The sequence below is a fragment of the Cynoglossus semilaevis genome, chromosome 4, assembly GCF_000523025.1.
Source record: "Cynoglossus semilaevis isolate Cse_v1.0 chromosome 4, Cse_v1.0, whole genome shotgun sequence".
In the NCBI taxonomy this organism is placed as follows: Eukaryota; Metazoa; Chordata; class Actinopteri; order Pleuronectiformes; family Cynoglossidae; genus Cynoglossus; species Cynoglossus semilaevis.
The window spans coordinates 3,133,507-3,148,011 of NC_024310.1; the positions used below are offsets into that span (position 1 = coordinate 3,133,507).

At 42.9% G+C, this 14,505-nt stretch overlaps 1 protein-coding gene across 1 annotated transcript; it reads left to right on the forward strand.

Moving 5' to 3' along the window:
• Positions 1–832: 832 nt before the first annotated feature.
• gap43 (growth associated protein 43) lies at positions 833–12,907 on the forward strand. Its single transcript, XM_008308579.3, has 3 exons — positions 833–1,156; positions 8,218–8,854; positions 11,616–12,907. Exons 1-3 carry the CDS (start codon positions 1,127–1,129, stop codon positions 11,693–11,695), a joined length of 747 nt encoding a protein of 248 aa, XP_008306801.1. The 5' UTR covers positions 833–1,126; the 3' UTR covers positions 11,696–12,907.
• Positions 12,908–14,505: the final 1,598 nt, after the last annotated feature.

The window sequence follows — 14,505 nt, forward strand, 5'->3', positions numbered from 1 at the left end:
TCTCTCCCTCTCTCCCTCTCTCCCTCTCTCCCTCTCTCCCTCTCTCCCTCTCTCCCTCTCTCCCTCTCTCCCTCTCTCCCTCTCTCCCTCTCTCCCTCTCTCCCTCTCTCCCTCTCTCCCTCTCTCCCTCTCTCCCTCGCTCCCTCTTTCTCATACACACCATCATCCCCCCCTCTGCTCGCTCTTCTCGTCTATCTGTTGGTGTTTCCATGAGAACAGAGAGCGCTGGGTATGGGGGTGGGCGGGTTGGTGGTGCGGTTGACGTGTCCTAAGAGCACATTGTGTGCATGTTTGTGTGTGTGTAGCCTGTGTGCCTGCAGATCATCATTGCTCTCTTTCACATTTCTCCTCTGGCAAATACCGCTCCCGGCTTTGCCAGAAAACCTGCTTTTGGCAGCGTTGTGGTGTTGTGGACTGTGGAGTTCACAGACTCACTACAGTGACGTGTGTTCCTGGATGTACAACACCGAGTCAGGGAGGCAGACTGTGAAGTCTGAACCCGGTGAACTGTCCCCACAATCCAGCATAATTAAAACTATATCAGGTGAAATGTTGGAGACCTCCAATCAGTTCTTTACTGGAGAGCCTTTTTAGGGTGGGGCTGCATCTTTTGCTGGAGCCTCGCTGACGGAGGGGGAAAAGAGGAGGAGGAGGAGGAGGGTGTGAAGATGTAGAGGAGAGTACTGATCTGAAAAAAGGTGGTGGGGTTCATAACTGTGAGTGAAAAGAGGGGAGGTGGGCTGAAGGCAAGAGGGGAGGGCTGAGGGGAAGAGGGTGCGATGGCAAGGGAGGGGTTTAAAAGGGTGGGCTTCAAGTCATTGTCAGGCAGAGTCAGAGAGAGAGAGAGTGAGAGAGAGAGAGAGAAAAAATCAGAGAGAGGGAGAGGTGTGCCAGGCAGACCAAGTAAAAAGTGTGTGTGTGAACTGGGATGAGTAAATGCACAGAGCAGCTTAGCTGTTGAAACAGCCAGAGAAAGAGAGAGAGTGTGCGAGAGAGAGAGAGAGAGAGTGTGTGAGTGAGGGAGAGAGAGAGAGCACAAAGAGAGGGAGAGAGAGGGTGAGAGAGAGAAGAAGTAAAAGGGTGGAAGAAGCAGAGAAGAAAAAGGGAGGATACTACAACTACAACTATGCTGTGCTGCATAAGAAGAACCAAACCGGTAAAGTACTTTTATTTCCTCCGTCGTTCATTTTGTCTCTCTTTTTTATATAAATATATTTATTTACATGATGAAATGCTGCTGCTCAAGTGTGAACTTTGAGACTTTTTTTTCTGTGGCGACAGAACAGAAGGCTGTAGAGGAGAGGAGTCGATAGGTTGGTGTAATAACTTTGAGACTTTTTTTTCTGTGGCGATAGAACAGAAGGCTGTAGAGGAGATGAGTCGATAGGTTGGTGTAATGTGCTTTGACTCCAGGCCTGGATTGTCTCGACAGAGAGCTTATCCACTGAGCCTCAGACACGCCTAGTTAATGTGATTATCCTGAATGAAGGGACGATGCCAGGCAGGCTCTCACACCTCACGCTGTACAGTCAGAGTAAAACTGCAACTTTAATCCTTCGGGTGTCCGGGTGATACCTTTTAGTGATCGATTGATTGCTAAAATGTTTATTGAAAAAGGCACTGAGAAAGACTGAATCTCTGTTTGGCCTCGAGGGAGGAATTGCACCTTCAGTTCTTCTGTGCACCTGAACTCACCACAATGTCCAACTGCTAATCTTTCATTACATTTAATAGGACAAAAAATGTGGATTTCTCTGAGTAACACTGTTTGTCGAGCTGTTGTGAATTCTTTTTTTTTTTTAATACTTCTGATCCTCTTTTTTTGAGCAGAAAAGTAATTTTCAACAGTGAGGAGAAAATGGGTGGGGTAGGGTCTGTGTGTGTGAACGGCACCATCATGTCAATAGCCTTAGGGGAATACAGTGGGAATAAATGGGTCTAAATGGATTATTATAGCCCTCGAGCTTTATAAGTGGATCCTGTCAATGGAGGGTATGGTGAAGAGAGCACTCATCCAAAGGGTGTGAGAGACCGACGCGGGTCGGGGAGCCTTTTTAATAATCTACGGCTATTCTCTCTGGGAATATAAAATAAAACAAAAGAAGGTGTTGCATGGAAGTGGGTGGGTGGGTACGGGGAGTGGAGACGAGAAGGTGGCACTCACTCCATTGTACTCCAGAAAGCTATGGTTTTGTGTCGGATCCTGGCTGGAGAACTTGTCACTATCCTGAAATAATGGTGATTTTATTGGAGGACAACAAACACAGGAAACTGAGTGGATTTGATTATTATTTAAATGTCAGCCTGCATGAGTCATATCAGCCCTGCTGGGGAAGAGAGAGTGACAGAAAGACAGACAGACAGGCTTGCCAGTTTGAGACCTGCAGGGAGAGGAGGATGCAGAGGGGCAGGTAGAAGAAAACGTGGTGTTAGGGTGGAGTGTGGCTAGTGCACATGGAGCTGGATGGAGAGGATGGAGGTAAAACCTGGTTGGCACAGAAAGAGAGGTGAAAAAAGGAGTGATACAGGGAGGTAGGCTGGGGGGATGGTAGAGTGAGACGGACATGCAGCAAAGCAGAAAAGAAAAAAAAAAGGCAGTAAATGTAGACGGAGGCTACAACCGCCTGTGACGGTGATGGTGACAGTGTGACGGATGGTGGTCGGAGGAGTTGAGCAGGCGCAAATTTGAGGAAGAAAGGAGGGGGTGGGAAGCGAAGAAAGCATGCTGCACACTGCAGCCATGTGGGTGAGGCACCGGCTTTTTCTCCACAAAACACTGCCGCTGCTTGGAGTCTGCGCAAACCCAACACAGAGAGAGGGAAAAAAAAAAAGGGCGAGCATTTATACTGCTGCACCTGCTTTTCACGAGACGGGGAATCATTGAATCTGGACACATTCTGCAGGTTTCATGGACAAACAGGCAGAGGGCCGTGGTGTCTGCTACAGAGAGGGAAACGCTTCCATGGCTGCTTCATTCGTGAAGCACTGAATTGGAGTAAAGAAATGTGTAAATGTCAGGTGAAAACACTGTCAAGCCCAGTTTACGTACATTACAAATCATAGCAATTATTCTTCGCTCGTCCATAAATGTCCACCGTCGATGTTTTCCTCACAGCCTCGAGTCCCACTGAGAGACCGTGCTCCTCCTGAAGGGTTACTTACCCAATTAGATTTAATTTAAGAAAACGATTCCCATTTATACCGGGGCTCTTGTTGCCCTCATTGCCCTCTCGTCAGAGCCCCACCCCCGTCACCATGTCCAGACCCAGCCTCTTTCCTCCAGCTCTCGTGCACGTCCACTCACCCCCTTCTCTCCCACCACAACCTCTGCCTTTCCTCATCCCCTACCCCTATGAGATCAGTGGTGATTGTGTAGTCTTTGTTCAGGCAGAGAGCCGGCGTAATCGAATTAAAGGCTGCTCCAGAGGATGTAATGACGCTGGCATGTGGCTGCTTATTGGTTGCTGCGGTGCTTTTTTTTTTTTTCTTTTAAGAGCTGTCGTAAAAGAAACAGTGCATTCTTTACCATTGCTCATCAATTCACTGTCAAAGAGAGGGAAAAAACGAAAGCAGGAGGAAGAGGAGAAGGAGGAGGAGGAGGATGTGAGCGGGGGCTGTGGCAGTCACCACCTGAGCCCCCCTCTACTCTTCTGCAGGAGATAGCTGGCTAAAAGGGTGTGGTGCTCTGCTGTGCCTGTCTGTGTGAGTGTGAGGGAGAGAAAGAGGAGGAAAAAAGGGAGTCGTGGCCGGCAGTTTGACCAGTGAGGGGAGAAAATGAAAGACAACAGAATGAGGCAGGAGGTTTTCACCAGTCAGAGCACCCAGACATTTGATGTCTGAAGGATTCCTGCAGAAAAAGACAGACAGAAAGACAGACATTATAATCATGCTGTGAAGCTCAGGTGATGGGTTTCCTGGCCTCCAGCAGAGCTGCTAAAATTACCTTTCTGCTAAGCTGAAAACCATGCTAACACAATCAACCCGAGAGTGGTAATTGCCGCTGCGTGTGGGTTGTTTTTTGTTTGGTGGGGTTTTTTTTTTTTTTTTTTCTTTTAAGAGCTGTCGTAAAAGAAACAGTGCATTCTTTACCATTGCTCATCAATTCACTGTCAAAGAGAGGGAAAAAACGAAAGCAGGAGGAAGAGGAGAAGGAGGAGGAGGAGGATGTGAGCGGGGGCTGTGGCAGTCACCACCTGAGCCCCCCTCTACTCTTCTGCAGGAGATAGCTGGCTAAAAGGGTGTGGTGCTCTGCTGTGCCTGTCTGTGTGAGTGTGAGGGAGAGAAAGAGGAGGAAAAAAGGGAGTCGTGGCCGGCAGTTTGACCAGTGAGGGGAGAAAATGAAAGACAACAGAATGAGGCAGGAGGTTTTCACCAGTCAGAGCACCCAGACATTTGATGTCTGAAGGATTCCTGCAGAAAAAGACAGACAGAAAGACAGACATTATAATCATGCTGTGAAGCTCAGGTGATGGGTTTCCTGGCCTCCAGCAGAGCTGCTAAAATTACCTTTCTGCTAAGCTGAAAACCATGCTAACACAATCAATTAGAGGATATTACTCTTTATTACTCACTGAAGTAACACATACAGTGTAGAATATATCCAGCAGCTGCAGGGCAATGTAGCTCCACCACCACTAATGCCACTACTATATTATAATAATACCTACTCTTGCCACTAGTGGCATTTGATCCCAACCTGGGGCACATGGGCGAAAGAAAAAGGAGTGCCCCGCTCCTAAGTGGGCCATGCCTTTTTAAAGAATGACATGATTTCAATGCCTGCTGTGTGCATTAGAGTGAGCTGTGGTTTGGTGGTTATTCCACCAGCATCGTGTCTTCTTCCTCTATTTCTCCTCCCTCCACCTCACCCCCCGCGCTCCCCCTTTCCTGAAACAAGTCCCTAATGGCTCTGGCAATGAGGCAGTGCGAAGGTGGTGGATCGTTGCTGTGTGTCACCATTGGGGGATGGTGTGTGTGTGTGTGTGTGTGTGCGTGCAGTTATGGATCTGTCGGTAAAACCATTGACTCTGGGGTGTGGTTCTCACGACAGCCGGTGCCCACCCAAGGACAGAGCAAGGCAGAGGGAAGAGAGCGAGACTGCGGCCAACAGGCGAAGCTCTAATAGACACGTCCAGTCGTCCGATACTGTTCTGATTGGTCGTTTGTTATCTTTACAGGCCAAACAGACAGCGATCTGTCCCTGGGTGGACAGCTGTGTCAAAGATAACCAGGGATTCGGTGCAGATTTAGATTCAGATCGTGGTTCTTTAACTACATGTGAAACAGTGTCAACAGTGGTTTTCTTTTTTTTTCTTCTAAAGCAACAGTTTAGTGTTGCTTACTAATATTACAGTCTAGCTAAATTTTATTTTTATTTTTTATTATTTGCTAAAAAGTATTTATCTGTTTGGGAATGGAACCAGGCCTGCTGCATGGATAACATTTGACTTGATAAAAGGATCTTCACTGGTGTAATGTGGCGTATCCATGGTAACCAGAAAGGAGGTGTTCACAGAGGAAACACTGAGGGCTGTTGGGAGAAGTCTCTTGATAATCCTGTTATGGCAAATATCTCTGCTAATTAATCTAAGGAAGGTGTGGAGCCTGGGTGTGAAGGGTGTGTGTCTTACAAGATGTGCTACACCTTTAGGGGGTGCTGATGTATTTATGAATGAAAATGTCTCCTGTGCTGCACAGAAACCTGCGTGACTGCAGTTAAATCCAGGCTTTGCTTTTGCGTGAAGACATCGACCTCAACATTGTCCATGAGATGAGATGTTTTTAATGTGTCGTGTGTCAAATCTGGTCGTGTATCACAATCACGTTTGACAGTCGTAAATCTTACAGTCAAGTGACAGGAGTCAGATAATCACAGCGCAGCACTTTTTGAAAGATGACTCACCGACTGTCAATAATTCAAATGATGCTTCTTCAATTGTGGTCAACAAACCTTGATGGTAATCGTCCCGTCCTGCCGTCATACACCGATATGAGATCACTCTCACTTGGCACTCTGCTGGGATTTTATTACATTTGCACTCAGACACCCCCAAATAAGTAAATGACATCCCCCTGTTCCAATAATGATGTCATACCATTCCCAACAACATCATCCATCTCTCCCCCTCTGACTCATAGTTTGCAGTCATTCCTTTTAGTGTTAAGTGCTCGGGTCAAAATGTTGGCAAATGCAGGCACCTGTGAGATCAGCTTTAGTACCTGAGACTCTCATTTGGTGCCAAGTGCCAGTCTGTCGGCCTCCGTACTTTTTTTTTATCACGGTTAAAAGCTTGTTTAACTCCAGATACAAATCTCCCTCCTTTAAATGAACTACTTTACTCCAATATTGTAGAAGCAACGTGAAAAAGTGTTAGCGTTTTAACGGAGGCCCATTTTTGCCAGGCCCCTGCAGTTTTATTGTTTTTTCAATATTACACAGCCTGAACCCCAGAGGCGGTGGAGAATAAAGGTGGAGGAGGTGAATTTACCAACACAGCCACACTGTGACCTCGCTGCTCCAATATTGCACTGACACACTGACCCTGAAGACGATGTGTTGGTTTAGGGCCTGAGGCTCTTAAATCATGTCTCCTTTCTGTGATTCCTCTCTTGGGCAGCTGTCCAAGTCAGGCCCAGCGTCTCATATATAAAACACCAGACGAGGGGATTAGGAACAGAGATACGGACAATTTCTGCTCAATTTCGACGACCTTAAATTTGTAATGAAGGTGCACGATAATATAAGTTGACAAGTGGAACAAACACAAACACCCCCGCCTCCTTTTTGCACTGCACATATACAACCCCTCCTTAGCCATGTTGATTACACTCCCTGATTTATGACTTTCTGTTGGCCCACTCCGTTGAAGGGTCAGGTACACTGCCAATCAGGGTGACATATAGTCTTTCATCGCAGCAACCATTCGACAGCGCTGTGATGAGTTAGCACTCTGGTTGTCAAGGTAACCTTTGATGGCTGGGAGGAGTATAGCAATGAATGTCGAGGAGAACCGAGGCAGTCGGTTACCTAGCAGCCAGAGACGGAGCTTTAGAATGTTATCATATCTCCAGAACAGAGATGCCCTCATTAAATTTCGGAGAAACAGCTGGAGGTTTCAAACATGCATGTCGTTTCCACACGCAGTTTGAAGATTTGGCTTCTTACAGAACGCAGAGAACACTGCAGAGTTTTTTTTTTTTTTCTGTTTCAGCAGCTTTATCTGGAGGACTTGAACAGCCGTGTGTCTCGACTAATATAATCATCATTAATATTAAAAAAAAAACAGCCAATCATTTATTATCCCTGAAAACTAATGTGCAGCTCATTTATTATGAACGGAGAATCAACCCACACACATATCTGTTATCCTCAGGATTATCCACGGCTGTAAATGTCTCCTTTTTAAGCTCATGGACTGATGAAATATTTAACATCCACAGAAATGTCTCAACACTGGCTTTTGCAGATGCAGAGAAAAACTGAATTTTTGCTATTAAAAAAAAAAATCATTCAGATTTTGCTGTTTTTACATCTGAGTCATTTGGCTCAATGACGCTTCCCTGCTCACATTTGTGTTTTGTGTTTTGTTTTGTGTTGCTATTTCACATCCCTAATGGTTTTGTAGGGAATATTTTACACCCTGATTTGTTTGCCAGTTTATTTTAAAAGTACTAATTTCTTTTTGTTTGCACGTTTCAATGATCACCATTCATTTCTTGATTTGATTTTCTTTGATTTTCTTTTCATTAGATTTATTTGAATGTTAGCCCCACCCTCTATTTGATGGACAACCATGGAACCAGTTACCCAAGGTAATATCATGGAATGTTATTTTCTGTCCTCTTCTCTTATCCCTGTATGATATCCTACCCTAGTACAAATTAAATCCTGAAAGTCCCTTTGCTTTAGCAGTGTTTTTTCTTTGGTTTCAAATTCCTCTTTCTGTTTACTTTGACATTTTCACTCATTCATATTTTCTGCATTTTTATTTACACTAAACTACGTGGGAGTATATGGATATATACTCATCGATGAATATGTTACAACTAAAGACAAACGTTTTGGCAATGCAGTCAATATTCCTTTTCTGTGAAACATTCAACTCACGACATATTTAACCAACTTTATGCAATGCAGTCAATATTCCTTTTCTGTGAGACATTCAACTCACATATTTAACCAACTTTATTTTTTTACTTTTTTTATTTGTCTGCCAGGTGGAGAAGAATGAGGATGCGGACCAAAAGATTGAACAGGATGGCACCACCAACAAACCCGAGGATAAGGCCCACAAGGCTGCCACCAAAATACAGGCTAGCTTCCGTGGACACATAACTCGGAAAAAGATGAAAGGCGATGAAGAGGAAAAAGATGGAGACAGTCCAGCTGCTGCCGATGAAGCAACAGAGGGAGGAGAAGTGGAAAAGAAAGTAAACGGAGAAGAGGCACCCGCCAAGGATGAGGTGGCCGCAGCGGAGGAGCCCAAGAAGGTGGAGGAGACGAGCCAAGCCAAAAGCCCCGTGGCGGATAAAGCTGCCAACTCTCCCGTTGCTGCCGCTGCTTCACCTGCAGCCACAGCAACATCTCCTGTAGCGGCTGCCCCTGCTGCTACCTCTCCTACGGCTGAACCCCAAAAAGAGGAACCCAAACCTGAGGAAAAAGTTGAGGAGAAGCCCAAAGAGGTGGAGGCCCATGTGGCGGCAGCCAAGAGCCCCACCACAGCCACGGCCGAGGAGAAGAAGGAGGAGGAAAAAAGCGAAGAGAAAAAGGAGGAGGCCAGACAAGCCGACGTGCCTGATGCTGTCAGCACGACAGCAGAGAAAGAGGAGACCAACCAAACGAATGATAAACAAGGTAAAGCACAACTTTTAATTCCATTCCATTCTAAACCATTACAAAAACATCGAATATCTTAAAGAACGTAGAACAAACTTGCTTATTTAGACACAAAACCTACAGACATTTCTGAACCTGACACTTTAGTTTTTGTTGGTTGGTGTTACAAAATGAGTTCAAACTCTCTGCAAGGGGCATCGTGTTTGCACTAATGGTTATATAAACAATAATAAACTGTTAGCAACGGCCTGCCTGGCTCCATCATTCACAGGTTAACACTGAGATGAGGCTCAGTATTAGATTAGATTTGTGACTTGTCTTACAGTCAGCTGTGTATTGATGAGGTGTTGAGGCGGGAGATTGAAATACTGGCACTGGTCTAAGAGCTATCACACACAACAGGAGCATTTAATTAGAGGAGGACTGCGCCGCTGTGATCTCCGGCTGGACCGGAACAATCAGAACATAAAAGATATTTGTTATTATTATTAATTCATATTTAATGAAATATAATATTACCAAACTAAATACAAGAATATAGTAAGTTTATGAGTATGAAATTGGTGCTGATTTCATAGATGTCAGTCACATTTAGAGTAAAATAGAAGGTAAAACAAGATGGGGGCAGATCTGTGGACAACAGGTCTGTGACAGGTGTAGACATTTACAATTGTTGTTGTCCGTAGCCAGCCAGCTAGGGTATAAACCAATCCTGTTTGACCAAAGACATGCGGCTCGTGATTGTATCGTGTCTTTGCGAACGTGGGTATTTTTGGGAGGGTCTTAAAAATGAAACCGTTGTTTGGGATCAGAATGTCAGGTCAATAAAGTCTCCAGCACCGACATACTGCTGTCGTCATTTATGAGACAGCGCCGCCCTCGTGGGTGGATTGATGATTCCGTATCTCCACCTCGCGCTACGTCAAAGCCGCGTTAACACATCGATAACATCTTTGTCTGGACCACCGCTAACAATTACTGGGGTTTACAACAAACAAAACCACCAAAGGATGGTCCAGTATAACGGAGCGCGAAGAAAAATGAAGGTCATGAAAAAATACAGCAACACCAATAAATGTTCTTCAGCACCACGCACTTGACATGAACCCATATTTCTGGTCCAAGGACTCTCAGACTGGGGCAGACAGGTAGTTAATGGAGCATGCTCAGTCTGGAGTGAGTGGGTGGGTGTAAGGTGGGGGACACACATGCACACACACACACACACACTGACACATACACACCACACACACACACGCACACACTGACACATACACAGAGAAACTAGGTCATCCAAGCTGCACTCTCCTCTCCCTGTTGTCATAGTTACCTCCTCGATGGGATAGTTGGCCTGCATTAAAACAAAGCAGTGGTAACAGGTGCTCTGATTTTAATGAAAGATTAATGATAGTCACTGGTTCCACTCCCTGCCAGAGAAGTCCGCCACGAACAAACAACACTGAGCTCCTCATTAGCAGTCCACTGCTGCTGGCCACAATCTGCTTTTGCTAACAGAGCCGAACTCGCAGAGATGATGAATATTCACGAGTTAAGTCACTTGGCTCGAAATTAATATGTCACCGGCGCAAGGTCGGCAGGTGCGTGGCTGTGAGTAAAAAAGTTTATTTAGTGTGTTTGATTTAGATTCTTAATCAAAGGTATTCTGTTTTCACTTGACCTAAAATAAATGAGGTTAGATTAAACCCTGATGAGTCCCAGTACACCATTTTTCAATATTTACTTTTTTGTAGGTTGTTTAGGTATTGCTGTTGACGTAGTTTTGTATTATGTCAAAAGTAAAATCTGAGATGACAGAAAGTCTTGGCAGGGGACACTTGGTTTAATTGCATTTGTATTACACCCTTCAATGACTGCAGAGAACATTTACTAGTTTGTCATGCTAGCTAACTGGCTAATTACCTCTAAGTCCCTATGAGTCATGCTGTATTGAGTCGTATGAACACACACACACACACGCACCATCACAGCCCTCTCCAGTGCAATGATGTCATTCCTTTAATGTCTGCCCTGTCTATTAAAAGAGTATGAGATCACCGCTTCATGACATCACCGCTCTCTAGACACATGAACAAAAGGGTTGGGTGGGACAGTAAATTGAATATAACCTAGTTGTCTCTTACCGCGCCCTACTAGAGTATCACGGTTCTTAACGTTTCCAGAAACAGCACCAGCGCTAATTATTTACAGCACCAAATGAAATGACCCACGCCTGGTACCAGTGCAGGGTTCTTCTGGTCGGGCGTTGCAGCAGATTGACATGATGAAATGTAAAGCATCAAAGCCAAACATTTGATAAGTGGTGAATTATAGATTGCGATCGCGGGGCTATTAGAGTTAGCTACACCGCGTGCAGCAGGCAGAGCTACCGCTGGTAATGTTAGGTTGTCTTTATTATTTACACAGCGAGTGTAGAATGTCAGCCATTATCTCTTGTATCCTCTGACTGACCTGAGAATTGTCCTTTGTAATATATATATATATTTTTTATATCGTGTTATATTTCCTCCTGTCATGACCCGACAATGAAGGTGTTTTTTTTAAAAATGTGACACATCATCAACACAGCTACTCTTAAAACCTTAACCTCCATTCATGTAGCTAATGATGTCTCTTTTTGTCCTTCCTCCCAAACCCAATACATTTTTTTTTATCATATCATACCCTTTTTTTGCATTCTTTTTTATTTTTATTTTCCTTTACACTCGCTCACCCCCTCTCCCCCCCCCTCCCCTCTTTTTTGGCTCACTGTGGCTTTCAGATGCTGCAGCTGAATCTAAAGCAGAGGAAGCCACCCCTGCAGACGGAGCGGCAGAGGCCACCGAGTCCAAGGATGACTAAGGCCAAGTCAAACTTAACGAAAGCAGAAATAAGAGTATGAAGAATAACACAAAAACAAAAATCTAAAAGGTTGCTCTTTGCCTTCCTCAGTAAGAGGGCAGTCCGTTTCTATTTGTTTGTCATTTTTTGTGTGGCAATGATTTTCTCATGTTGGGGGAGTTTCCAGCGTGAAGTTTTCTGGCTCAAGCTAATAGTATGAGAAAGTGCTGGTGATGATGATGTTGTTAATGATTGTGTAAAATGCTTATAATGATAATGATGATGATGATAAAGATGATGATGGTAGGGAGGTGAATTTGGTTAGATTCATCTTGACTATTTAATGTATGTGAGTTATCGATGGAACCGCTGATCCCAACTGGATCATCACACATTTAAAAGGCTTTGCCAATGCACACCACACTTCCTTTGCATTGCAATGCACTTTATTTGTCACATTTCACAATTTTGATCCGTTCGGCAAAATGCACGCACAAAAGCAAACCGGTTTTTAACGCAACCCACGTTCTCGGTAGAACACAAGTGACCCCGAGAACTCAGCAAAGTAGTTGAAGCTCGAAGAAATTGGACGAGAATAGAATGTATAACTAAATGTGCGACCTCTCCAGTTGGGCAGCTTTTTTCATAATACAAAAAAATCCACGTATATACATAGGAGTGTCACTGTTTCTCTGTTCTGCTTGAGGCATTCAAGCCTGGTTTACACCCATTTTAACAAACTCTCTGTTTACTCACATTTATAGCAAAGGACCTGTTGCCATTTGAATGACTAGATCATATGATAAACTATAGAAATCTGCTATAGTATTTATGTAACTCGGCTCTTACATGACAATTTGTGTTCTGCCAACCAATCGTGAGAACAGTAGCATGAACCATCGAACCAGATGCATGATGGGAACTCTCCCTCTGAGAGGAACTTTTTCCGCAGTCACAAAAACGTAAGAGGTGTGGCGGCTTCTTTTTGATGTCTTTGGTGTTGTTATGACAGTTTATATGAATTGGAAAAAATACTCTTGCACTGATGTTATGAAAAAAAAATCTAAAGAAAATCAAACAAATGAGCAAACAACAAAAAAAAAAAAACTTTTCCTATGTTTCAGTGAGTGCAATGTCCAGTTTCAACCTTATCTAAAAGTTCAAACTTGTGAGAAAAACATGAAAAAAATGGTTTCAATGTCTGTTTTCAAAATAAAGCAAATGTGCCAATTACCACCATAAACTGTGGGCTTCATTTAAACTCACTAGTTGTTATCCAAACTTTAAAAGTACCTGTTCAATACAATTTGCTTCCAAAAATGTAAATACATTGCGACCTTGGTTGCTGAACAAACCAACGATGTCACGCGGGCAGCAAGTGATCAGTGAGTGTGTCGTCAGTCTTGCCTCAGCCGGTGCTCCGGACATACACGGTGTGAACTGCTCTTTGATTTTGCCAGTATTTCTTGCCTTGTGCGGAAAGAAAAGTAGTGAGAACAACAATAGAAGTGAAGAAAGAGATTCTAAGAAAGCATGAGAATGGCGCTCGTGTTCCAGATGTGGCTTTACAGTATGGTTTAGCGAAGTCCTCAATGTGTACCATCATTGAAAACAAGGAAGCGGAAAAAGAAGCTATGGATGCCACAGAAGTGACTGTGATCATCAAGCAAAGATCTCAGACATTGGAAGAAGTGGAAAAGTTGCTACTTATTTGGATCAACGAAGGGCAGTTGGCCGGCGTATTTCGTAGACGATAACTTGCAAAGCGAACCTTGTGCAAATACGACTCCTCAGCACGGGTAAGGACGAATGAAATTGCCTTTCCTATTTATAGCTTTATTCTTGTTTCAGTTGTGTTTGTTGTTTTTGTTAGATCTAATTATTTTCTTTAGTTTCGTGTATGAACCTGTACACAAAATACTGTTGAAAAAGTTTGAATAAGCAGGGAAACAGGAACGGATTAATCCACGTTAATTAAAATTGTATCAGTTTCGGTTAACGAACGACCTTCAAGGACGAATTAAGTTGGAAAACTTGGCTTTTTAACAAAATTTTCTAACAAAAATTTGAACAAAAATGACTCAAAAATTCAGATTTTGACAAAATATTTAATAGAAATAAATTTCTAAAAATGTTTGCTAAAATCCCTAATTTGATGAGAAACATGCAGGATAAGATGCAATTTTGAAAAATAATTTTACAAAGATTTGAGTCAAAATTTGAAAAAATTTGACCAAAATGAAACGAAAATTTTGGATTTTGACAAAAGATTTAATACAATTTTTTAAAAAAAGAATCGTCTCTAAATGCTCTAATTTGATGATAAACATACATGAAAAGACAATTTTAAAAGATAAAGTTTTTTTCTATCACAATGTTTAGTTTTTGACCAAAAAAATTACACAAAAAGTTCAGATATTGACGAAAAAAATCTAAAAAATAAGTTTCTAAAAATGTTCTGTGCCTGCCTGAATTTTATGAGAAACATACAACAGACAAAATTTAGACAAAAAGTTTAATCAAAATCTCTTAGTTTTTCACCAAAAATGAGATGAAAACTTCACATTTTGACAAAATATTTTATAACAAAAAATTTCTAAAAATGATTTCTGAAAGCCCAAATTTTTTGAGAAACATGCACGAAAAGATAACATTTTTGAAAAATAAATGTACCAAAAATGACAAATTCAAATTCAATTTTGAATTTTATACAAAGAAAATTCTAAAAATCTGCAAAATGCAGGATTATGTCATAAAACATGCTGTCAAGCGAATATTTTTGTATTTATATTTGTGTTTAAAACTAAAAAAGGCATGTTTTGGGTGATTTT